This window comes from Poromitra crassiceps, assembly GCF_964638095.1.
Source record: "Poromitra crassiceps genome assembly, chromosome: 13".
Classification (NCBI taxonomy): Eukaryota; Metazoa; Chordata; class Actinopteri; order Beryciformes; family Melamphaidae; genus Poromitra; species Poromitra crassiceps.
In genome coordinates, this window is record NC_139644.1 from 47830930 (window position 1) to 47857738 (window position 26809).

At 40.8% G+C, this 26809-nt stretch overlaps 1 protein-coding gene across 1 annotated transcript in view; it reads right to left on the minus strand.

Annotated features, from left to right (window-relative positions):
* Positions 1-26809, minus strand: part of LOC310788607 (uncharacterized protein) — a gene marked incomplete at both ends in the record, with an annotated part of 145234 nt that overhangs the window by 66939 nt on the left and 51486 nt on the right. Inside the window, 4 exons of the mRNA XM_083650135.1 lie at positions 3747-3920; positions 10151-10324; positions 23437-23607; positions 25802-25972. Of these exons, the coding sequence (XP_083506261.1) occupies positions 3747-3920; positions 10151-10324; positions 23437-23607; positions 25802-25972 (690 nt within the window). The remainder of the gene's footprint in view (positions 1-3746; positions 3921-10150; positions 10325-23436; positions 23608-25801; positions 25973-26809) is intronic.

The following is a 26809-nucleotide window of genomic DNA, read 5'->3' on the forward strand; positions in this document are numbered from 1 at the left end:
ATATTTTGCATGGTGCTATAGCTCACTGAATTGGGTCATAATAAAGCCATAACGATAATATAAAGCTATATAAAGCAGATTTAAAATATTACATTGATTTACTTAGTATAAGTCCATCAAGTTTCTATTGAAGAGGTTCGTCAGGAGTTTAAGCGTATCAAAGTCAACAAGGGTCCTGGGCCTGATGGTGTTTATCCATGCACCCTCCAGGTCTGTGGTGACCAGTTGTGCCATGTTTTTCATTCTCTTTTCTCTCTGTCTCTGTCTTCATCAGCTTTTCCTGTAATGTGGTTAACATCGTGTCTTGTCCCTATCCCTAAAAAGAACAATGTGCATGATAGCCTCTCTAACCTGAGACCTATTGCTCGCACATGCCACATTATGAAGTGTTTTGAAAGGATTGTGCTGGGCCACCTCAGGGATCAGGTGGCACCTTATTTAGATCCCTTGCAATTTGCATACAGGAAGAGTGTAGGAGTTGATGATGCGCTGATTTTGATGTTACATCGTATGTATAGTCACCTTGACTCATCTGCCAGCTCTGTTAGGGAAATGTTCTTTGATTTTTCGAGCACCTTCAACACTATCCAGCTACACATTGTAGCAAATAAACTGATTCAATATAAATTGCATAATTCAACCATCGCCTGGTGCATGAGATATATTGTGCCTCGACCTCAGTTTGTTAGGCTGGACGACATTGTATCAGATATTATCTGGAAAAAAACTGGAGCCCCTCAAGGAACAGTTTTAGCTCCTTTTTTCTTTATTCTTTATTCTGCGGAATGTTCTGATGATACTGCTCTTATTGGTCTCATCAACAAAGGTGATGACCAGGCCTATAAAAAGGAGATTGATTTATTTGTTCTTTGGTGTGATGACAATTTTTTACTGCTCAATGTTGAAAAGACCAAAGAGCTAGTTATTGATTTTGGGAGGAAGAAGGCGGAAGTCTCCCCTGTCATTATTAAAGGGCTGGAGGTGGAAATGGTCCAGTATCTCGGTGTCCACCTGGACAGTAAGCTGGACTGGAAGAAGAACAGAGATTCTGTGTTCAAGAAGGCCCAGTCTCGACTTTTCCACTTGAGGACGCTTAGATCGTTTGACATCAGCAGGTCACTTCTTCATGTTTTCTACCAAGGTATCCTAGCTAGTGTCCTTTTTATGCTGTGCTCTGCTGGGGGGGGCAGCATCACTGTCATGGACAAAAATAGGATAAACAAAATTATTAAGAAGGCTGGCTCAGTGATTGGCCTTCCCCCTGATTCCTTGGAGATAACTATAGCCAAGAGAACAAGGAGAAAACTGAACTCTATTCTTTCTTGTGAAGGCCATCCTTTGTATAATGTATTTGATGCCCTGCGTAGTTCGTTTAGTAATAGGCTTTTGATGCCTCGGTGCTCTACTGAGCGATTTAGAAGGTCCTTTGTTCCTGCTTCTGTAAAATTATTTAATGAACACTGCTAGCTCTGCATTGTGAGGCTCTCTCTCTCTTTCTACTGTGTTATTGTTATTGTGCTTATGTTACTGTTTCCTGTTTGTGTATCTGTACTCGCTCTGGTGGCAAACCATGTTTCCCCTCTGGGATTAAGAATAAACACCATACCATACCATACCAAGTAGGCATTTCAGTGTAGGACCTGAAGATCTCGGCTTGCTCTCCCACTTAGGAACTAAGAGGGTATCTCAGGGCAAAACTAGCTACATTCTGTGAAATCTATTTAGTATGAATTAACCATATGTTGTCAGGTCCTGAGAGGAAACATGCTAAAATTGGGGATATATTATTTGGGATGGCGCCAAAATTAACTAACATGTAAATCTGGATTAAAATGGTTATGTTTTGAGCAGGTTAAGCATACCTGGCATTAACCCATCCCAAGTGTGGATCATCCCGTACAGCAGAGAGCAGTTTCACTCCTGATGCTCCTGCATAATTGTGGCTCAGGTCCAGCTCTCTCAGATGGGAGGGGTTGGAGCTCAGAGCTGAGGCCAGAGAAAAATAGCCTTCTTCTGTGAGGAGAACGCCTGACAGCCTGAACACACACAAGCAAAGTAACTGTCTCAAATGCAAACAGTTGACATAATCATCACTTCATTTGGTTCAGTTTAAGGGTTCTCAACTCAATTCTTAACAAAATCTGAGATGCTCCTTCAGCTATTGTAGGTTTAAAAAATACAGGTGATAGAACAATGCAATATTTTTGATGTAAAGTAGTGTATAGAGCTATGAAATAGTGCTAAATGGTAGACAATCATACACAGGTCAGGTCTTTTTTATTAACATTATCTCTGAGATAAAGCAATTAAAATGGTCATGTGGTAGGTTATGGTAGAATCCTAACCTGAGAGTCTCTAGTCTACAGTGTGGACTCCCCAGTCCAGCAGAGAGCAGATCTACTCCTGAATCCTGCAGGTCGTTGTTACTCAGGTCCAGCTCTCTCAGACTGGAGAACTGGGAGCTGAGAACTGACGACAGCTTCTGACAACATTCCTCTGTGAGCTTGTTTTGATTCAACCTTAAAGGAGACATTTAGGGATGCACACAATTAATCTAAGCTTGATTACTCGGTCATTAAGGATTGACTCGAGCATGTGAAAATGTACTCGATCAAAACAAAACAAAAAGCAATGTGTATTCTGTCAGTAGAACAGTGTTTTTAAATCATTTTGCAATGATCCTCCAGAGGGTGCAATGATATCACTGTAACAGACTGTTCAGTGTGTATGCAAGGCTCTGTGTATGTCCCCTCAAAGTTGCCGTAGAACAGGAGGTGTGGGGACTTATGTTGTTGATGAGAGCCGGTGTTGACGAGTGTGCTAACGCTAGCAGTCTGAGAAAAAATGTGGAAGCGTGTTATAACGTTACAGCCTGACTCTTGTTTATTTCAGACAAGTCGTAAGATCCTCTATCACTTGAACAGTGTTCATTTGGATAAATTGGCTGGCTCCTCTTCCTCAAACCTGGAGCAATCTACCATCAGCTCAGTGATGAAGAGGAAAAGTTGCGACAACAACAATCACTTGAACAATGTTCATTCTGATAAATTGCCTGGATCAGTCTCACGTGGACTGGAGCTGAGCAACTCGGTATCAGCGTTTGCGATGCACTGCGAGCAGAAAAAAGTAAACAATCTGCGGTAAGTGAGCCCCTGTTGGACCTAGGCAGCAGCCACGGTGGGGATTCTGGGCAAATGTTGACATGTCTAAAAGTTATGCCTCTATGTTTTTATGTGTTTCGTAACGTAGGTTATGCTATGCAATGCTGTGAGAAATATACAATAAGTTGCTGCTGTATAAAGGTTTTATTGAGGAAAAAACGCATTTGGTATGGTTTGGAGAATTTTGTATTTTTAATTACAATTAATCAATTGATCATTAATGTTACCAATGATTGATTCCAGAATTTGTGGAAAATGTGTATCCCTAGAGACATTTCACCTCGTATTTTAGGTATTTTATTTCCTGAGCTGACCTCACTGTCAGTTATCAGGAATGGGTTCAGAGTCTCACTGAAATAAATTTGGGGAACATTTAATCTCTCAAAACTCAAACATGATGCTCTGATCCTGTACATTTGTATCATTATTCTCCATACACGTTATTGCTCAATCAATTCAGAAAATCTATAGAATTATATACTGCAGATAATATAAGAAACAGAAAATACACATGTCAAAAACAGTTTTAAATTTTGAAGTTACAACATAAAAGCTAAAAGCATCACAAAAGTTCCATAAAAGCACCTGAGAGTCTCCAGTCTACAGTGTGGGCTCCCCAGTCCGTCAGAGAGCAGCTTCACTCCTGAATCCTGTAGGTCGTTGTTACTCACATCTACCTCTCTCAGTCTAGAGGACTGTGAGCTGAGAACTGATGCCAGAGCTTCACAGCTTCTCTCTGACAGCTGACAGCCACTCAGCCTTAATGTACATGAAAAAAAAGATTATCTTCTATTTTATTGTCAGTGTTTTAATTAAATTACTACTAAGGGAGTGTTAGTTAGAAGGGGGGGTCACTGGAGGGATTTTAAGTGCTCTGAAATAAAAAGCTGTCACCCTCCTGTGACAGAGATTGGAAAAATGTGATTGACCCTCCCACAACAAATGATATAGCCTGTTTTTGCTGGCAAAACATTGTCGATACATGTTCATTGTCAAAGTCATAGGCAGCACGGGGCGGGCATCACACATGGGACAAAATTAGGAAAAGCACACAAACAGCATCTTGCACTATGAGATGAAATATGAAATTAGTATTAATGCATTATTAATCTCAAAGCCTCACACATTTTTTTATTAAACAAGCTCTTGTGTGTAATAGGTTGAGGACTGTATGGTTAAAGCAGCTACGAGCAACTTTTTCGATTGTTATTAAACAGTATAAATTTAACTCATTCATGGCCAAATACGTCTTTAACGTCTTATCAGGAATGTGCGTCCCCGCCAAAGACGTGTTTGACGTGTTTTTGTTTTTATTAGTGCAGCGCGTAGTTCAAAGACTTCCCCAGCCTGTGACATGGTATCAGGTCCCTGGCCTCAAAGACAAGCCGACAACACGTGAACAAACAACTACCGCAGCTGTTGTTTTGAAATGGAGCAGGAGAAAAAACAGAAAACGGAGAAACGCTGCCTGTTGCAGAGAGGAGAAACGGCATTGAAACGCCCCTCGGTGCGCTGCACGAGCTGGTCGCCTTGCTGCAGGGCAGAGTGAACATGGATGAGTTGTTCGCGGTAGTCAAACCCGTGGCCAACATGATCGATCCTGGTCCCGGACCCCGTTCCTGTGTGCCAGCCCGAAAGAGACGAGACGGAGTCACAACTTTGTGAGGAGGAGAACGAGCAGCCTCGCCACAGAAATTGCTTTCACACAGAGCCAAGCAGCACGGCCACTTTCCATGTCGAGGGCGAGGAAGACTGGACTCCAATGCGACAGGACCCGGATGATCTCGCTGTAAGGAGTAATTTTGTTGTTGATATATATGCATTGCCAACGATGCAGAGGAGGCTAGACGCTGATCTCAGACCAGTTTGGTGTTCTCACTTCTCCTCCTATGCTAATTTGCGGGGAGATCAATAGTGTTCCCTGGGAAGGAGGTGCGATCCAGCAGCAGCTGTGGACAGAACTCTCTCTCTCTGTGTGTGTGTGTGTGTGTGTGTGTGTGTGTGTGTGTCTGTCTGTCTGTCTGTCTGTCTGTCTGTCTGTCTGTCTGTCTGTGTGTCTGTCTGCACACTCACTCACACTGAGTAAACTGTATTGTTGAATGTAAAAAAAGCACTTCATGTATATATATATATATATATATATATATATATTTTTTTTTGTCATTTGTGTCATAACGAATAATATTTACATGTCTGATGTCAATACAGTTCAAAATAAAAGAATTGAGAGCGAGTTCTGCCTGAGATTGTGTCCTTTACAAAAATGCCCTTTTCTCCTGTTTCTCTTCTCAGAGAGACCTTTTTGGTGAAAACAGGGTGTATATAAATGGCTATAAGTAGAGTACAGAACATGCTAAAAGCTCACTTTTTTTTTCCTGGTGAACCCAGAGATGTACATCTTCATTTTGAGGTATTGTAAATCACTTTGGTGCTAATAGATCATTTACTGTGGGCCTTGAAAGATGACCAACAATTATGAAAATCTTTGGCCTGAGCTAAATATTGGCAGTCCTAAACTGGCCATGAATGAGTTAATATCAATGCATCACATCTTACCTCTAATAGTCGACGAGACCAACGCAGAGTAGTCTCGCTTGAAGCGCGAGTGAATCGGCCAGTGTTAGTCTGTCTGTGGCCAGGGAAAATCAGGAAGTGAAATGAAACGGTTTGCAGCAGCCACTTCGGCCATAACCACAAAATAACTTCCAAAAAACCTGTTTGAATATAACGAGAGATGTTCGCGAGAGTATGCGTGGCATTCACATTGTTTATGCTGCGTTGCTAGGCAGCGCGAACGGCGTAGGCAGGCAGCTGCGTTTCACTTCCGGGTTTCACTTCCGCGTTTCACTTCCGGGTTTAGACAGTCCGGCGGTAAGAGAGAGAGAGAGAGAGCCCCCTATTGACGCGAGTTTAGACAGACACAGACTTAATAATCATCTAAAGGGAGCAATCTCTGATCCACACGGCTTTGGTCTCGTCGACTATTAGAGGTAAGATGTGATGCATTGATATTAAATTTATACTGTTTAATAACAATCGAAAAAGTTGCTCGTAGCTGCTTTAAAGACATCTTCATTCTTCACATCCTGCGTTTTGGTTACTGCATTGTGAAACTGCATGGATTATTTTGGGGGGGATTTTTGGAGCAGACCAATTTAACAGGCTACCTTGCATAGCCTGTTATGGTAAATGTCAAGGAGGTCTCAGTGATAAGATTGATTGCAAGATCTTTATTCGTCTGTGATGTGCTGTCTCCCTTCTGTGGACACACACATGCACACACATATACACACAAACACACTTAGCCTGTCATTTGGTGACAGTAAATCATTGCAACTTTGATGATTTCAACTGCGCATTGAAGCTGTGGGTCGATCCTGTGTGCAATTACGCAGCTGAGCCTCAAGTTCAGCGTGATGCAGCTGCTTTGGTAAGGCCCCTGAATCACACGCTACAAGCTGATATTAACTTGTATATTGATGTAATCCTCGTTAACAGCGTGTCAGAATCAATCAATCAATTGCCTACATTTGGCTCAGTAACTTTGCAATAAGACAGTATTCTGTGCATTATGGAACGCATATGTACTAGCAGCCAATAACGAGCCACAATGACTAAACTGTGCAAAGTTAGGGAGTTTTCACACATGCCTAGTCGAGTTCCTCGTTCCGGACCAGATGCAAAAATGATGCCGGTTCGGTTCGCTTTCACACCAACCAAAAAGCAAGCGGACCAAATAGGGCTGCCAACCCTCAGATTGACCAGGATACTGGTAGTCTCCCGGATGGAAAATATAAATTCCAAAGATTGTTTGACAGCTGAAATTATGTGTACTGGACGGCTTGAGGAGTTTCTTTTTTTTCCATGAGAAACGATACACTGGGTCATACCAAACCATTTGGGTATAGTTGCTGAATTCCGAAAAGCAAAAATGAAAAATAAATAGCTTAAAGTAAAATAAATATATATATTTGATCAATTTAAATTTGAATGACCCTCCTCTGGACTCAAATTAATAACAGTGTTTTCCATTCCTTCTTCACAAAGAAGCAAATGCTCACCTTGATTTGGCAGCCAGTGCAGCTCTCCTTGCACTGCGCAGCCACAACAGAACAACCTCTCCAGCTCAGATTTCTTATTTTTGTTTTGTTTTCTCCACTAGATAGTGCTGTAGATTCTGGTTTACAACACGCTTTCTCTAACTTGGTCCAGTTGTCATTGTGGCATCGTTATTGGCCGTTGATAGGCTACAGATGTGTTCCATAACATGAATACTGTTTTTATTTCACCGTTCCCGAGGTGAATGTATTCTGACACACTGTTACCGAGCGTAACAGCAATATACAAGTTAATATTCTCGAGTTGTAGCGTGCAATTTGGGGGCTGTAACAGAGATCAAAGCGACTGGATCAGGTGAGCTGATTAGCTGCGTAGTACACACAGGAAGAGACCATGGCTTCAATGTGCAGATGAAATATCATCAAAGTTGCCAATTGATTTGATTCTGCCGCCATGCATCACTCATCCAACAGGCATTTCTACACTCCTCCAGTTTTCCCCTGACATTATATATGCAGGTGTTTGTTTTTCTTTCTTGAAAAGAATAAGTTCAGTCACCAAGCCTTATTTCCCTACATTGAGTGACGTGCATTAGGGTTGGCTCGATGGATGATGGCATCGACCATCGTGATTGTTCCGACACCCATTGACCTCTGAGCCTTCTACATCGGACCATCGTGATTACTTAACTGTTCTAAAATTACAATTGTACAGATTTAATAATAAAAAGGCCAACTGCACTCACCCGCAACGCGCGGGAGGAATTAAACCACCCGCGAGTGGTCGGAGAGGAGAGGAGGGGGAGGGGAGGGGAGAATATAGCAGAAGTTGGCTGTATTGTGTATTGTGGTGCTGGGCCGGGCAGCCAAACAGCACCGCAACGACTTCATAAATCATTAATGAACCCCCCCCCCCCCCCCTAATAATAGCCATATAAGACAATAAAAAATGTTCTCCCCCCTCCCTGGCCAACGACGATGCCATCGTCCATCGTGATGGTTGTGGAACCATCGTGATGGTTATTTGGCTGACATTTAACAACCCTAACGTGCATTAATTTGACAAACCCGACATGATTACCTCATGCATTGAAACTGACAATATGTGGGTATTAACAATGATGTATTTTGATAGCCAGTGTTTATTAAAAATAAATTTTTGGTGCCTAGCCAGCATTTCTCTCCCTCTCTCACCCAGCTGTCGCTTGATACAGTGGAAGCTGACCAATCAAGGCTTTGTAAATAAATAAGAGGCAGTGCTGCTCTCTTCTAGCTGTCAGAGAGGGCCAGCTCACTTTTTCATGCAAAATACAATGATGAGTAAGAAAACAATCAATCACCTGTTATGAAGCGCAGGGCGCTGTGTGCAGTGTCGAGCGACTTCAAAGCAGTTGATGAGGCATGCATATACACAATATCTCCAAGGTTTGATCCGGATAAAAACCAAGATTGGATTACGTAATCCAATCCGATTTCAGAATCCTTTTTTTCTTTTGAACAACCCATTTTCAAGATTTGATCCGATCCGTTATACGAAATCCGATCGGATTACTTTTGAACAACTGGGCCCTGATTATCACACCAAATCCCCCTTTTTCCCCTTTATCTCCAAATTTTTATTTCCTTTTTTCCTGTCGCGCTCACTGCATTCACCACAGCCAGCAATGTTGCAAGTCTGTACATTTTCTTTTTAATTGATAATCAGGCTTGTTTATATGCGCTGTAACCTCATGTGTTTGCATTGACTCTAGATTTTGAGCATGTAGCGGACGGGATATGGGGCGGATCCAAATGCGTAATCACTGTGGCAGCTGCAGCTAAGGGGGGAATTGCCTGTGGGTGTGCGCGCAGTCACTGATAGGTAAGTCATGCCTTTAGTAGGAATCCTTAGTAGGTATTCTATGCAAGGTTTTATAGATTAATGTGGTTGTACTGGGCAGCTTTGAGGTATGAATGTGTGTGTAAATGTGAACAGGGCACTCCTGAAAAAGAGAGCATTGCTCTCAGTAAGATTCCCCTGAATAAATAAAGGTTTAAAAAATGCAAACAGTTGACCCAATGATGGCTTTATTTGGTGCAGTTTGAGGATTCTCGACTCAATTCATAACAAAATCTTAGATGCCCTTTCTGGTATTTTAGGTTTCAAAAACGAAGGCCACAAGGAAGGGGAATAGTGAAATATCCTTGTGGAAATTAGTGTATAGGGCTACAAATAGTGTTTAATGGTTGTAGGAGCCAACTCGGAAAAGTTTTGATTTGTTTTTGTTTTGATGATGGTAGCGATTGATGATGTCATTGTTGAAATGTCATAAAAATTGTGATGTCACTGTTGAAAAAAATTAAATTATGACATCAGCTGTGATGTCACTCTTGTGAAACCTGCCATGGTATAAATGTGTTCAGTTGCAAGCTTAGTTTAGCTTTTTAGTTGACAGCATGTCAGGCTTGAAGCAGACAGTTTTTCTGACTGTACAAAAGCTAGGTGAAAGCTAGCTAGAACAAACTGAATGAACGCATCATGTAACGAAAGAAGCTAACTATAGGAGCTAGCTAGGTGTTCCAAAGGATGCCAGAAGCTAGCTATAGAAAGAAGCCAGCTAGGAACCTGTTTCATCGTTACCCGAAAGAACCTGAATAAAGGCATTTTGAGTTAAAGACCATTGAGACTGGTCAGAACCCTTCCTGCCGGCCACGCTAAGTAAGTAGAAGTGGCAATCTAACAAGAAATGAGAACCTGAAGATGTCTGCCGCTACAATGGTGGTGTCACACAATTGGTTTAAAAATCATATAACCAAGGAAAAACCTACACAGGTCAGGTGTTTTTATGGACATTATCTTGCTGATTAAGCAGTTGAAATAGTCATGACATTAACCTGAGTGTAATGCAGGATTTAAAGGATCATGTGTTGACCAGGTTGAGGAATACTGACCTGAGAGTTTCCAGTCTACAGTGTGGACTCCCCAGTCCAGCAGAGAGCAGCATCATTCCTGAATCCTGCAAGTTGTTGTTACTCAGGTCCAGCTCTCTCAGGTCAAAGGACTGGGAGCTGAGAACTGAAGACAGCTCCTGACAGCATTTCTCAGTGAGCTTGGTTTGATTCAACCTGACAAAAGAGATATTTAAAAATTAGCCTCGTGCCATGTGCAACGTGTTCGAGCCTCGTGCTCGAGTCTCGTGCTAAATCCGGCAATTTTTACACTCTGATTATGTTCTTTGTGTCCATTAATTTTGCACTGTCCCGTCTAAATAAACAAATAAATAAATAAATTCAAAACTCATACATGATCCTCTAAAACTGTGGACACCTTTACTAGAATTAAAACAACAGATAAACAGAGGACTACAACACCATACATTTTTATAATTATACCATACAAAATGTTATTGTTCAATAATGCGATGTTGGGCCTATAACTTTTCCACCTAATGAGGATCTAAACAGAGTGGCAGCCATTTTACTACAAAGGTAGACTCCACAGATTCACAAAATGGCTGCACCCTGCTTTTCTCACCTGGAGACCCTGTGTTCTCACACCTCAGCAGGGTGCCAGGCACACTGCTCTTCTCCCCAGCCAAGGGAGATCACCTGATTGGCACCCCACTGCCTCACAGAGAACAACACACAGGCCCCTATCCTCCCACAGGCCTTCGGCGCTAAAACGGGCCTTAAACGCAAAAAAACGTGCCTTGTGCCTTCCTCGGGAAGATATCAATATGGCTTTACGCTGCCAAATGCGCTTTAGGCCGAATGGGCGTGGCGCAGTCCCAGAATGGGCCAGAATGGGCGTGTCGGCCTTAAATGCCGGCGTAATGATATCTTCCCACCTGGCGTAAATTTAGCGCTTTGCGCTTTTGAAAACCAGGCCTATTCAGTGCGCCGGTTGCGTGGAGCACTCATCTGGCTCCCCTCTGTCACCCTTCTCTGTGTCACTCCCTCTCTCTTGCTCATATCAGTCTGACAGGCACAATACGACTCTCTCTCTCTGACTCCCTCGCTCAGACAGACACAACACGTCCCATAGAAAAAATAAGTTGTAAGTTCACTGCAATGTGAATGTCCCAGCATGCATTGTGCTTCCCCATTTCGCTACTAAATAGCAACCAAATGAGCCGAAAACCTATATTAAGGGAGGATCTAAATAATGTGTAATGGTAACACAACCTCCAATTGTAGAACATTTCAATATTGGACCAAATAAAACATTGAAATGAAAACACCACCCTATGTGAAACATATGTCCTCCTGGGCCTATATATACCCCTTGTCGATTTAATGTGATTTAGATAAGTGACAGCGGAACGCGCTTCTACTGGCATCTGCTATACTGTGATGGGCCCTGTAGTACTCAGATGTAGTACTCAGATGTAGTACTCAGATGTACTAGCCGAGATCAAAAACGAAGCGAAAATAACATTGCAGGATACGAAGATAAAACGAAAAAAGAGGAGATCATGGGACCGAAGAAAGGACCTAATCCCCAGCAACTTGAGGAAGACATCGAGGGGATCCGCGAATCCCTGGGCTTGATGTCGGGAGAAATACGCACTGTGGCTAAGCAACTAGCTACGCTGCTTAGCCTGATGGACGAAAACAACAACGAAATCAAACAACTCAAGAACCTGGTTAAAGACAGAGACAAAACAATCAAGGGCTTAGAACGACGGGTTGAGGACCTGGAGCAATACTCAAGGATGGATGATCTAATAATAAGTGGACTGGAAACCAAGCATCGAACATACGCGAGGGTTACCAGCGGAGGCAGAGAAGGAGAAGACGCCTCACCCGAAGAACAACAAACGCTGGAACAACAGGTTATCCGATTTTTTGAAAGTAAGGACATCACCATTGAAAGTAACAACATATCAGCCTGTCACACCCTGCCCCGAAGGGACAGTAAAGCAAAGCCTGTCATAATAGTTCGATTTGTGAATCGCAAGCACAAAATTGAGCTACTGAGACAGGGGAAGAAGTTGAAGGGCACGCAAGTGTACCTAAATGAGCACCTGACAAAAAAGAATGCAGACATCGCAAGAGAAGCACGTATACTAAAGAAGCAAGACAAAATACAAGCAACCTGGACCAGGAACTGCAGAGTGATCATACGGCTAAACGGACCACCCGGTGAAAACGCCAAAGTCATTACGGTAAGAGAGCTCAACGAGCTAGACCAATACAGATAACATGATCACTCGCTCCCAACATAGTATGGCTACTTGCTGCAATGCAATGCATGAACTTTCCATGTTTTTGTTTTTTGAGATGCTGATTGCATTGTCCCCCACTCACTCATGTTTTGATGAAACCGATAATCAATCTTTTTCCTTTCATTTTTACTCTAATTTTTTTACAACATCAATATCTTCTGGTATCCCCTGGTACATTTGTGCATGGAGCGGTCACAACATGGATTATCTTGGTTTTGAGATGGTAATTGCTTTCCCTCCCCTCGTTTGGATAGACTGGATTATTGTTGTTTCAGAGGCATGGTTTATTACTGATTGGAGACCTGGATGGTTTCGGATTAACCCTGTTGGCAAAGGTTTATATTTTTTCTACTTTGACTGCATGGATTACTTTTGTAATGAGGCACCAGCAGTGTTTTTTGTTTTTGTTTTTTCTCTTCCTTTTTTTGTGTGCCTTGGAATACATCACTCCGGAGAGCTTTGTGTGTGTGTGTGTGTGTGTGTGTGTGTGTGTACGTGTGCGGGAGTGTGTTCGTGTGTGTGTGTGTGTGTGTGTGTGTGTGTGTGTGTGTGTGTGTACCTGCGAACGCCTGCGAACGTGTGTGTGTGTGTGGGTGCAAGTGTGCTGGGCGATGGCAACTCGACTATAAACACTTTTGTAATAATCAATGACTGATACGACAAGACTGGAAAAGGATTATTCATTCCCATGTAATGACTCAGATGTCGACGAGCACGAAGAAATGGATTTATTAGATAGCTTGAGCGAAAATCTACCCGCACAGGAGACCTACGAAAATCTGAACCTAAAAACTTTTGACTTTGCTGAACACAAAATGTATGATATTGAGAGCAACATAGATCCTGACAATCACTTCTACAACAACATTGACTGCAACTGTGAATATTATACTGATGATCAATTCAAACATAACATAATAATGGATGGCACACTGTCCATAATACACTTCAACAGCAGAAGTCTCTACAGCAACTTCACCCAGATTAAGCACTTTCTGAGACAATTCAAAAGGTTCACTGTCGTTGCTATCTCAGAAACCTGGCTCAATAAAGAGAAGGGAACAGATGTGGAGCTTGAGGGCTATGAGCTATTTTCTGTCAATAGAACAAACAAAAAGGGTGGAGGAGTCGCACTGTTTGTGAGCAACGAAGTTAATTCTAAATTAGTAGAAAGAATGTCAACAACAATAGAAAATGTAATGGAATGTGTTACGGTAGAGATCGAGGGTGTGAAATCAAAGAACACAATTATAACCTGTTTTTACAGAACCCCAGGATCATGTATTGACATATTCAACAATAAGATAACAGATATGTATAGTAACATGAATAATAACAAAATGCTCTTTGTATGTGGGGATTTCAATGTTGATCTACTTAACCCAAACCAACATAAAAGCAATAGTGATTTCATCAACACAATGTACAGCACAAGTTTATTTCCCACCATATTAAAACCTACCAGAATAACAACTGACAGTGCCACATTAATAGACAACATATTTACCAATGACATAGGATGCAGAATAGTGAGTGGAATCATTCTCAATGATATAAGTGATCACCTTCCAGTATTTGCAGTCATAACAAACCCCCTCAAAACTTACACCCCATGCAACACAGACACACATAAATTTACTCGCCATAGAACACCAGAAGTAATAGAGACTCTCAAGGGGGACCTATCGAGACAAAGCTGGAATGAAGTCTACTCCAAACCTGATCCAAATGCAGCATATAATGAATTCTTGACCACTTTCACAAATCTGTATGAGAAGCATTGTCCAACACGATCCAAGAGAATGAACAAATATGATGACAAGCCATGGATAACCAGGGGTCTAGAAAATGCCTGTAAAAAGAAAAATTTACTATATAGGCAGTTCTTAAAAGCCAGAACAGAGGAAACAGAAAGGAAATATAAAAAATATAAAAATAAACTGATAAATATAATGAGGTCCAGTAAGAAGGATTATTACAACAACCAGTTGGAAAAGCACAAAAGCAACACGCAAGGCACATGGAAAGTACTGAACAGCATAATAAGAAAGGGTAAAGGAAAAATGGAATATCCAAATTACTTTATTAACAACAATCAACTAAATATAACCAAACTAAATGAAATTACAAATGAATTCAATGACTATTTTGTAAATGTTGGATCTAACTTAGCAAAGGATATTGTGGATCCATTAATAAAGGAGGGGATAGATGAGAATATTATCGTTTCAAATCGAGACACCATCTTCCTGAAAAGAATTGAGGAAAAAGAACTTGTGGATACTGTAAATAAATTCAAAAACAAAAAATCCACTGATTGCAACGATATTGACATGACACTAGTAAAACATATTATAGAGTTTATAGCAAAACCACTGACCCATATCTTCAACCAATCAATAGTAACTGGCATATTCCCTGATAAAATGAAAATAGCAAAAGTGATTCCCATATACAAAAATGATAATAGACACTTATTCTCAAACTACAGACCAATTTCTCTCCTTCCTCAATTCTCTAAGATCTTAGAAAAACTCTTTGTTAGTAGACTGGATCATTTCATAGAAAAACACAGCTTACTAAGTGACAACCAATATGGCTTCAGAACTAACCGATCAACATCAATGGCAGTAATGAAACTCATAGAAGACATATCCACAGCAACAGACAATAAACAACACACCATAGGAGTATTCATAGATCTAAAAAAAGCATTTGACACAATTGACCACAAATTATTAATCAAAAAACTGGAACGGTATGGCATCAGAGGGGCAGCTAGCATATGGCTTAAAAACTATCTTGAAAATAGACTCCAGTATGTACAAATAAATAATGAAAAATCCAACCTGCAGAGGGTCACATGTGGAGTACCACAGGGTTCCGTTCTGGGACCAAAATTATTTATTTTATATATAAATGATATTTGCGAAGTGTCTAAGCTGCTGAATTGTGTTTTGTTTGCAGACGACACAAATCTTTTTTGCTCCAGTAGCAATCTTGAACAACTTCTGGATACAGTGGAGACTGAGCTACAAACTCTAAAACGATGGTTCGACATTAACAAGCTGTCACTAAATTTAAACAAAACCAAATTCATAATATTCGGCAATAGTAAAATCGATAACCAAATCCAAATCATGATAGATAACGTAACATTAGAAAGAGTAAATGAAAATAAATTCCTGGGAGTAATAATAGACCACAAACTAAACTGGAAATCACATATATTACATGTAAAAACTAAAATCTCAAAATCCATTGCAATACTCCACAAAACAAAACATATCCTTGACTCCAACTCACTACATACACTGTACCTCTCTCTTATAGTCCCCTATATGACCTACTGTGTGGAGGTTTGGGGAAACACCTATAAAACAAACACAAATCCAATTTTTATACAACAGAAGAGAGCCATAAGAATCATAAACAGAGCTGATTATAACGAACCATCTAATAAATTATTTATACAATCACATGCCCTCAAATTCAGAGACTTGGTGGACTTCCAAACGGCACAATTCATGTATAAAATCCAAAACAAAGAGCTCCCAGAATGCATCCAGAGGTTGTTCAGAACCAGAGAAAGCACTTATAACCTAAGAGGAATCTGCATGTTCACAACTACAAGAACAAAAACCAGAACAAATGCAATGCAAAGATGTATAACAGTTAAAGGAGTTAAATTATGGAATGGACTAGAAAATGAAATAAAAATGTGTAAAACAATCAACAAATTTAAAAAAATGTTAAAAAACCAGATTATTAACAAATATAAAACTCAAGATTGATATTTATATTATATTACATTATTATATTTAAACATATTATTACATTCCTAGGTATATAGAAATTTAGTTTGTGTATTTGACACTTTGTAAGTACAATTCATGTGTATATAGAATACCTGTATTTTGCTTAGTACTCATTATTATTGTTATTATCATTATTATCATTATTATCAATATTATATATTTAGAAAAAAGAAGAAAAAAATAAAATAATAAAAAAATAAAAATAATATACATGTGTACATGTATACATGTGTATATAGAATACCTGTATTTTGCTTAGTACTCTATATTATTGTTATTATCATTATTATCACTATTATCAATATTATATATCAAGAAAAAAGTTTAAAAAAATGTAAAAAAAAAAAAAAAAAAAAAAAAAAAAATGTAAAAAGGGTAGGCGCTATAAGCGTTTGCTTCAGCCTACTCCTTTTCGGTCAGATCTTTTCAGGCTTGTATATACCCAACCAGCAATCACTGTTTGCTCTTTTATTTTGTTTTCTTGCTTTTCTTTAATCACAACTGTATTGAGCTGTACTTGTGAAATTGACCGAAATAAACTAAACTAAACTAAACTAATGTCTGCTCCAATAACTTGGCCCTATTTCACATTTAGTTTTACAATAAAAACACATTTATGCAATGACTTTACATAATGTAGGGTATATTTATGTGCATCATCCTTCCTGCAGCAGGCGAGAGAAAATGATATATTTCTGGACAAACTTTCACCAATCTAATAGGCTATATTTTTCTAGCTGATGCATTTAGAACATTCTTTTCACTTTGATCTTGCTATAGTGTAGGGTATTTACATGCTTGCAGTATTTAAACTGCAGTTAGATTGGTTTGAGAAGCATAATAATATGGAATAATAGCCTATATATGGAGACAGACAGACTGGATGAAGGGGGGGAGGGCAGAGCGCTTGGCTTTTGTCTGGTTTTGCTGGACCACTGGAATTGGAGCTTAAAAGGCAAGCGTGCGATTCGTTTATTGCACGTATCCAATGAGCATGACGGTGCATAATTTTACGCTTAAAAGGCGTGGTTGTAATGCTTAAGGCTGCGTGTAGCGCCAACACCAAGATATCAAGTGCGCTGGTCCACGCCCACTGATTTGCGCAGCGCCAGGCGCTCGGCCTAGAAACAACGCTGATGCAACGATAGGGGCCACAGACTGCAACATAAGATTTCATTCTGCTGCAGAACTAGGAAAAGGAGTGAAGGGCCAGGCCTCTCCTGCCTGAGACGGGAAAGTCGCCATACCAGCCTGCATTTAGCTGGATTAACGTTGTGTAATCTCAGTCTTCCTTGAGCCTTCAAGAGATTCTCAGCTAACCTTGGAGGTGTTGAGAGAATGTGTTGAGAGAAGCAGGGCCCTGCTCCCCCTTCTTTTCTCCCTCCTGCCAGCAGCCAGAGGAGAAAAGAGAATGGATTTTTGGGCCCAGCTATGACTGAGCCAAAGCACCTAGAAACAGCTGAAACCAGCAACGTAGCCTAAAGATACTGCGTCACTACACCTCTCACCCTCTTGCATGCAAAGGGTGCAGAACAACAGGAACCATCCCGGCCCAGCACGAGCCAGCTGCCGTGAAGGAATCTATCAACAAAGCAGACCTCCGTTGCCCCAGCCGACCGAGGGACAACAGACCTGCCCAGCAGACCAAGACCCGAGACGGAAATCCTCCCCGCTACTCAGATAAAAAAGCAAGTCTCTCCAAATGCACCAGGAGACAGAGTGATCTTCCCCTTTCCTTCCCAACAGGGGCATTTCTGAAACATTGGGGTCTTATCCCAGAGAGGTGATGGGGAGGGGGGCGGGGGGGCTGGATTTCTTTTATTTTTCCAAAACGTAAATGCACAATTTTCGAGTAATTTCAGGTGAATACTGAATAACTAGATTAGTGGTTCTCAAAGTGAGGTCCAGGGACCACCAGAGGTATTTGAGAGGGTTCTGGGCAGTCCCCATAGCACAGGGGTTTTAAAACTCTGAGACTGTGGGCCTCCTCCAGACAAAGCTTGGAAGAAGGACCCCACCTTGCTCAATTCCTGGAAGCCTATGATTCATGATTAGGATCATGATTGTTATTTGATCCCATAGACCAGGTGTGGGCAATTTTTTTTCTTCCTGAGGGCCATACTGATTTACATCAAGTAAGCGAAGGGCCACACATTGGAGATTATACCTGCCAACATTCCTGATTTTCACGGGAGTCTCCCTATTTTTAACCCGCTCTCCCATTGTGATTGGTATTAATCTCCTGATATAATAGTGATGCAAATCCAATGGCTGTAGCAGATGAGATTTATTAACATAATTCTGCCTTTTATTGAGTATTCCGGGGTCATTTTGTTTTTCTTTGAAATGCGGCCCTAGGGCCGCATTTTGCCCCAGGCACCAGGGCCACAAGAAATGACTGTAGAACAGTCATTTCTTACACGAGACTACGTTTAGCCTTTTAGTCATAAAGATTATTGAAAGATATTGCATATTCCAGACTGAAATGTTATAACAGAAGTGAAGTATTGGCCAGAATGACATGAACATTTGGACACTTATTCAGCGGATATCTTGCACGTTGCGTTCAGATGCACTGTAAAAAAAAAATGCTCTTCCATCGCGGGCCACACAGGGGGCACCCGCGGGCCCGCCGTATCTTGCCCATGTGTGCCATAGAAACTCAACAATTGAGCCAAGATAGCCTGATATGCTGTTTCACATACTTCAGATACAGATCCGGTGACCAAATACATAAAAGGGTCTGTCTGAAGGCATTTGTTTGTTTCTGCCAAATTCCCCCAAACGACTGTATCTATGAAAGATCTCTTTAACTATAATTTAATAACTACTGTAAAAAAAATTACTTTCATTCACTGAGCCTCCCCATAACTGCTTGGAGCCCCCCCTGGGGAGGCCCGTCTGCAACTTTGAAAATCTCTGCCATAGCAAATTCATGAATTGTTTAACTTCAGCATTAGCCTTTTTCATTTACAAGAAGTTAACACAATTAGAGAATTTAGACAAATTATTGTATTGATATAATTTCACTGTTATATTACAGGTAATTGATTTCTGGACAAAAGCATGTCAAATAATACAATACAACACAAACATTACATTATTGATCTCTGCTTCTCTCCACAGCACCTCCTCTCCACCTCCTCTTCCTCCTCTGGTCTGGTCTCTTCTACTCTGCTCTGCTCTCCTCTCCTCACTGATCTGTTGTGTTGTGCATTACTGCCGCCTAGTGGGCATATACCGTTGGTATCCTGTAACAGGGTTTTTTGAGAGCAGATTAAAATATCCAAGTCACACACAAGACGTGTCATCCTGAGCTCTTACTTTATACTGTAAGTCTTCCGTGCCATCCTAATATAACATGGTGTCAGAGTACTTCGTTTACAACTGAGAAGAGTCATCTGAGAGGTTGGTGAACAAAGAGAACCCGCTGTTTTTGTTCGTTTTGAAGCCTTGCTGGAGGCTAGGCTAAACTACGCTAAAGCTAGCGAGTGAACAAGCTAACGCTATGTGCGCGATGGTACACAGCAAGAGAACGGGGGAAAGATAAAAAGAAAGAAGAAAAGTGAGCAGACATGCATCGGTTTCAAGTCCCTCCACCACCCAACTTCAGCGTCACAAAGCCAGAAGAGTGGCCCAAGTGGATCCGAAGGTTTGAGAAGTTCAGAATAGTGTCTGTTCTCAAATTGCAGCCAGATGAAAACCAAGTGAACACTATACAATGGGAGAAGAGGCTGAGGACGTTATAACCTCACTTCGTTTGACAGAGGAGGATGCAAGTGAGTATAGCACAGTTACAGCTAAGCTGGAAGCACACTTTGTAGTTCGGAGAAATGTGATTTTCGAACGAGCTAAATTCAATCAGAGACATCAAGAAGCTGGAGAACCTGCGGATTGTTTCATCACAGCCCTTTATTGTCTATATGAACATTGTGGCTATGAAGAATTACACAGCCAGATGATATGTGACAGGTTAGTCACGTATATTAGGCTTGAGAGACAAAAGATTGTCTGAGCAACTTCAAATGGACCCAGAGCTAACACTGGAGAAAGCAGTCACTTGTGTCCGTCAAATTGAACTAGTGAAAAAGCAGCAGGGCATGCTAACGAGCAACTTCAAAACAGTGACTACTGCTAATATGGACTGCGTTGGTGTGCAGCAACAAAAGCAAACCTAAGCAGCAGAACAAAATGCACTTAAAGAAACAAAGTAAATTCCCTCTGTCACAGCCACATGGTGATACACAGTGAGTGCAAAAGATGTGGTAGAACACCAGCTCATAGCAAACAGCAGTGTCCAGCCTTAGATGTATTCTGCAACCAGTGTAACAAAAAAGGACACTACGCAAAAGTGTGCAGGTCTGGGGCTGTTGGAGAGGTCCATGCCTCCTGTGATGATGCTACTGAGGAGGACATTGCCTTTTTGGGCTCAGTAGGCACAAACATGTCAGTGGGCACATCGGAGGTCCAGAAGCCTGGCTCACAAAAATAAAAGTAAACGGCCATGAATTAGAGTTTAGAATAGATACAGGCGCAGATGTAACAGCAATACCAAAAGCTGTATACCAAGCATATGGACAGTTTCGAGAACTGGAGAAATCAGCTAAAACTCTCTATGGAGCTGGAAGGAATCGCCTGCATGTGAGAGGATAATTCACAGCTACACTGAGAACACACAGCAAGAGCACAGTACAAGATGTGTATGTGGTCTCAGGTCTGAAGTCTGGACTAGTAGCCAGAGTACATTCCATATGCCTGGACTCCACAGAGTCAGTTAAAGAGGCAAGCAATTTCCCAAGCTCTTTGAAGGGCTAGGCAAAATGGAGGGGGAATATAAGATTGAACTCAAGCTGGATGCAAAAACTGTTTTCTCTCACGACTCAGAGACAAATCCCCCTGTCCACAAGAATTTCACACGTGATACTTAAGTAAAAATCTTGAATCTTGAATCTTGAATAATACAATTATCTCGACCTTAAAAGGTTACATATAGGTGCCAAAAAGCCATAAATTCACATCAAAGAACAAAGAAAAACAGATAATCCATAAGTCTGAAGTCAGAGCAGACCCGGATAAAAGGGAGGCTGTCGCCGGGATGGAAGAGCCAACGGATGTGAGTGGAGTCAGATGGTTCCTGGGGATGGTAAATCATCTAGGCAAATACCTCCCACACCTATCAGAAAAGACGCAGCCACTCAGGGATCTGTTGAGAGCTAAAACATGTGGACATGGGGAGATGAACAACAGAAAGCATTTGACAGTATCAGACAGCATCTGAGCACGGCGCTAGGAATGGTACTCAACAGCACCAAAGCCGACACAGTGGTTTCAGCCGACGCTTCCTCATACTGACTGGGAGCGGTATTGCTGCAGAGACAACAAGACAACCAACTCAAACCAGTAGCGTATGCATCCAGAGTGCTCACTGACACAGAGCAAAGATATGCTCAAATAGAAAAAGAAGCTTTGGACATTACATGGGTGTGTGAGCGATTCTCTGATTTCCTAGTTGGAATTGATTTCCACGTCGAGACTGACCATAAACCTCTTGTGCCGCTGCTGGGGGCAAATAACCTGGAGGAGCTACCTCCTCGTATTCAGAGACTGAGTATGAGATTAATGAGGTTCTCATACTCCATTTCCCATGTTGCAGGTAAAAACATAGCCACTGCTGATGTTCTGTCGAGAGCACCAGTGGGGGTCAAAGCTCTTGAAACAGACTCAACAGAGGAGAACTCACAGTCTGACCCTGTGGTGATGTATTTTTCCAGTAGATAACGAGAAACTCTGTCATTCTTGATCTTTCATTCATATCATTTATCAGATAAATGTGCTTTGTTGAAAGTATAGATGTTCTACATGGATCTCCCCTTTCAATTAAATGCCTTTCACAGCTTGCTATTAAACATTGATGGTTAAAAAAGTAACTAATACTCCAAGTAGTTTTTAGAAGAGTACTTTCTACTTTTACTGGAGTATATTTTTAACACCAGTAGTTTTACTTGTAGTTGAGTAATATTTCAGTAATGTAACAGTACTTCTACTTGAGTACAGGCTTTCAGTACTTCCACCACTGAGAGTTGTGCATCCATCTTTTCTCTCTCTCTCGCATCCCTTTCATCTAAAGTTAAACATCCATAGACACACGAAGGTCAAGACTCAGATGCATTCCACTTGCTAAGAGTAACTACGCTGATAGTTTAATGGGCGACAAATCCTCTCTAAGAGTGATTAACCCCAAGTCTCATTCATCTCCACTATAGCCTAACCATGTTCCCATAGATTTCACCTTAAAGTTTTAACAGGACCAATATTTTGCAAAGAAGGCAAGCTCCACCTATAGATCCCCAGTGAGCTCTGTTAACAAACACGACTCCCGGTGACACCCCCTGAGACAGCCTTATGGCCACTCTCCTGTCTCTCCTCCTTCACTCTGTTGCCATCTCCTGGTAATGTATTGCAAACACAAACACATACACAAACACACACACTTGAAGAAAAATCCTACCTTCAAGTTATGCAAGCAGTGTTTATTGTTTATTAATTAGTGTAGCCATATATGTGATTAGTAGCTTGTAGTTAGGTGTGATGATTGATGATCCCCTATAATATTGATATTTAATATGAATGCTGTGGTTAATATAAATGCATTTTGTATTAAATAAATATATTTGAATTACATTTGATATTTAATATTAATGTTTTATTACTTTACTATTAAAATTTGTATAAATGAATGTAATATTAATGTTGTGGTTAATAAATAAATACATTTGTTACATATTCTATAAGTCTCTATTGATTATTCCAGCATATAGACACAATATCTGTGGTTAACTGTGAGGAAGCCCAGTGTATGGACTTTAACCTTCTAATTGTACAAATCCAATTATTAGCTGAGACTGATTTGATATGGTTTGGTGCCTAGACGTCGTAACAAGACTGATAGGCAGGTGTGTGAGCGTTATCTTACTCTGGTGCCCCAAATTAATAGAGAATTACTATATCTTCTGACAAACTTCATAATTTATTAATATCAATGACCGAACCAGCTCCTTATCCCCAACAGCAGAAATCTATAAAAAAATAAATACTACAAATAATATAAAAATACAGAACACACATAAAAACAGGTTGCCGTTACAATATAAAAGCTAAAAGTATAAAAAAAATGATAAAAACAGCATAATACCTCAGAGTTTTCAGGCGGCAGTATGGACTCTCCAGGCTAGCAGAGAGCAGCTTCACTCCTGCATCCTTCAGGTTGTTGTCACTCAGGTCCAGCTCTCTCAGATCAGTGGACTGGGACATGACTAAGGCCAGATCTTCACAGCTTCTCTTTGACAGCTTACAGCCACTCAGACTCAATAGAAATAAACATATGAAAAATGTTATTATTTTTGATTATAATGGCAGTTTTCTTTAAAAGATTACCAGCAATAATGATAATGTTAAAGCAGCTACGAGCAACTTTTTCGATTGTTATTAAACAGTATAAATTTAATATCAATGCATCACATCTTACCTCTAATAGTCGACGAGACCAACGCAGAGTAGTCTCGCTTGAAGCGCGAGTGAATCGGCCAGTGTTAGTCTGTCTGTGGCCAGGGAAAATCAGGAAGTGAAATGAAACGGTTTGCAGCAGCCACTTCGGCCATAACCACAAAATATCTTCCAAAAAACCTGTTAGAATATAACGAGAGATGTTCGCGAGAGTATGCGTGGCATTCACATTGTTTATGCTGCGTTGCTAGGCAGCGCGAACGGCGTAGGCAGGCAGCTGCGTTTCACTTCCGCGTTTCACTTCCGGGTTTAGACGGTCCGGCGGTAAGAGAGAGAGAGAGAGAGCCCCCTATTGACGCGAGTTTAGACAGACACAGACTTAATAATCATCTAAAGGGAGCAATCTCTGATCCACACGGCTTTGGTCTCGTTGACTATTAGAGGTAAGATGTGATGCATTGATATTAAATTTATACTGTTTAATAACAATCGAAAAAGTTGCTCGTAGCTGCTTTAATATTTATATGTAAAAGCAGATATTAAAGTGTCATAAGTAATGCAGCCAAAATACAAACATCAAGCTATATAAAGCAGATTATATTGAATTAATCAGTTTAAAGGCATAATTATGCTAAACATTAAATACAGATACACATATGGACGGAGTCTTCTGTCCGTACTCGCTGTGTGTGTGCATTTTTCTTGTTTTGTTTTTCTAGTGAAGATAGCATTTAACAAGTGTGACACATAAGATAGACAATATAGACACAACAGATAAATGTACATATAATACCACAAAGCAGTTACAATGATGTATGTGATGATGTGATAAGAGCATAGGGGCAGAGATTACATGTTGGTATATGAAACATGTTTGGGTATGTGTGGTGGAGGGAAGGAAAAGGACAGTGCTAATATGGTTATAGTAAATGAATGATGAGACGCAATATCACTATGACAATACCAGTAAAATTATTTCACAATAATATAATAATAAATATAACAATACTATTACTACCATCATTCCATATAACATAACTCACAAAGCAACATAACATAACAACAACAATGACCATCATAGTACAGTGGAATGCCAGTGGGCGTGGAAAGATTGTCAGTTTGTCCTTTGCCCATGACCAATCTTCCTACAAAGTTTGGTGGTGTTACGTGAATCCATTTGGAAATTAGACAACTTTTTGTGATTGGACATGCCCATTGTCATGCCCCGTTTTGGCTAGTGGGTGTGGAAACTTAATCAGTTCATCCTTGGCCCATGACCAACCTTTCTGCCAAGTTTCATGCAAATCTACGTTGACTGGAAATGAGATAGCGTAGAATATGTATTTTATAGTGGTGATTTTGAAAATCCAAAATGACAGCCTCTGCAAATGCCAACATTGGTTTTCAGACTCTCCATGCTCTGACAATTCCAAAAATGTATAGTTTTGCAAATCTCCCAAAAATTCCAACAACAAAACATAGTGAACCTCACTATGTAGATCTCCTTTGTTTATTATGGCCTCTTATCATTAGTTGAAATTCTAGCTGCTTCACTCTGAACAGGTCAATTTTGACTGAGGGAGACATAGAGAGAAGTGCAGTAATATAAATGACATGGTATCAAAACATGCATCTTTTCTCAACATCTCTCTCATGCAGATAAATGGCTGTGTATGAATTAGGGTCAGACTAAACCACATTCTGGAAAAACTTTAAGTGAAATTGAAAATACACATTTAAAGACAAGCTGGACCCAACAGAACCCAAGTGGTATGACGGGTCAGAGACATTTCAGACTGAAAGTAAATATTGTCTGAGATGACAGAGGGTTGAGAGGCGGGCCATAGCATGTCGATGATCTTATTCGACAATTCTGGGGACTGGATTTGGTGTTGGCCAATCCTTGCGTGTTCTGCCCCTAAATCGAATGGAATTCAGCGTGTTGTGGCGCTACGCGAGTGGGAACTATGGAGTGCCAGGCAGCCAGCTGCTTCCGTGTGGAGTGGAGAATCTGAAGCAAATCTGCCAACTGAATAACTGTAAATGGATCTTACCTGAGAGTTTCCAGTCTGCAGTGTGGACTCCCCAGTCCAGCAGAAAGCAGCTTCACTCCTGTATCATGCAGGTCGTTGTTACCCAGGGCCAGCTCTCTCAGACTAGAGCGTCCGGAGAGAATTGAGGCCAGAGCTTCACAGCTTCTCTTTGACAGTTGACAGACATTCAGCCTAAGGATATTATAGATTTAAAAGTTATTATTTTAAATGTTAATGTTATTATTGCCTGTGTTTCTGGGAACTGGTTATATATGTGTATAAAAGTTTCAAAATTACAGACAAGATACAGTCTAAACAGATGATAAAAGCACATCAAGTAAAACAAGAGCACTCCCCATGCAAGGTACCCTCTAGGAGCACTCTAAACAAATCTATGCAGACATCTGCATCTTCATAGGCAAACGTGAGAAGATGCATGCTATTCAGACCCTATGTGAAATGGAGAAAGGGAAAAATACATGGACAGAATGCAGGGCAGTAACTTTAAAACCTGAATAATGCTGGTTAACACTTCACATTTTTCTCACGGGGCTTGAGTCTTGCACTCAAGTCAAATTGTCTGAGAATAAACATGTTTTAGACAATAAAGCGGAACAGGCCAGCATAATGAAAATAAATGGTAACTTAACATTATATGACATGACACGTCAACAACTTTGCCTCAAATAGGCTATCAGATTGAGATGAGATAGAAATACCTGCTGTGCTAGATTGCGCTACTCAGAAAAGTTTGCATGGGCGCCTGCCTGGCCAATCCTGGTGCTACATAGGGCATGTTTTGCCCCCAAGTGCAGTGGGGATGAGGTTTGGTTGGAGGGTAGGAGTGGGATCAGATGACCACTACCGTCCCTGCCCTCCCCCCGCTCTTCTTCGCTCCCTCTCTTGCCCACTAGTACACCTTCAATTACATCTCCCCATCCTTTGAGCTCCCCCTATCGACCGGGAGTGGAACTTCTCTCCATCCCTCCCGAAGCTTCTATTTCAGATCATTTATCCACCACTATTCAC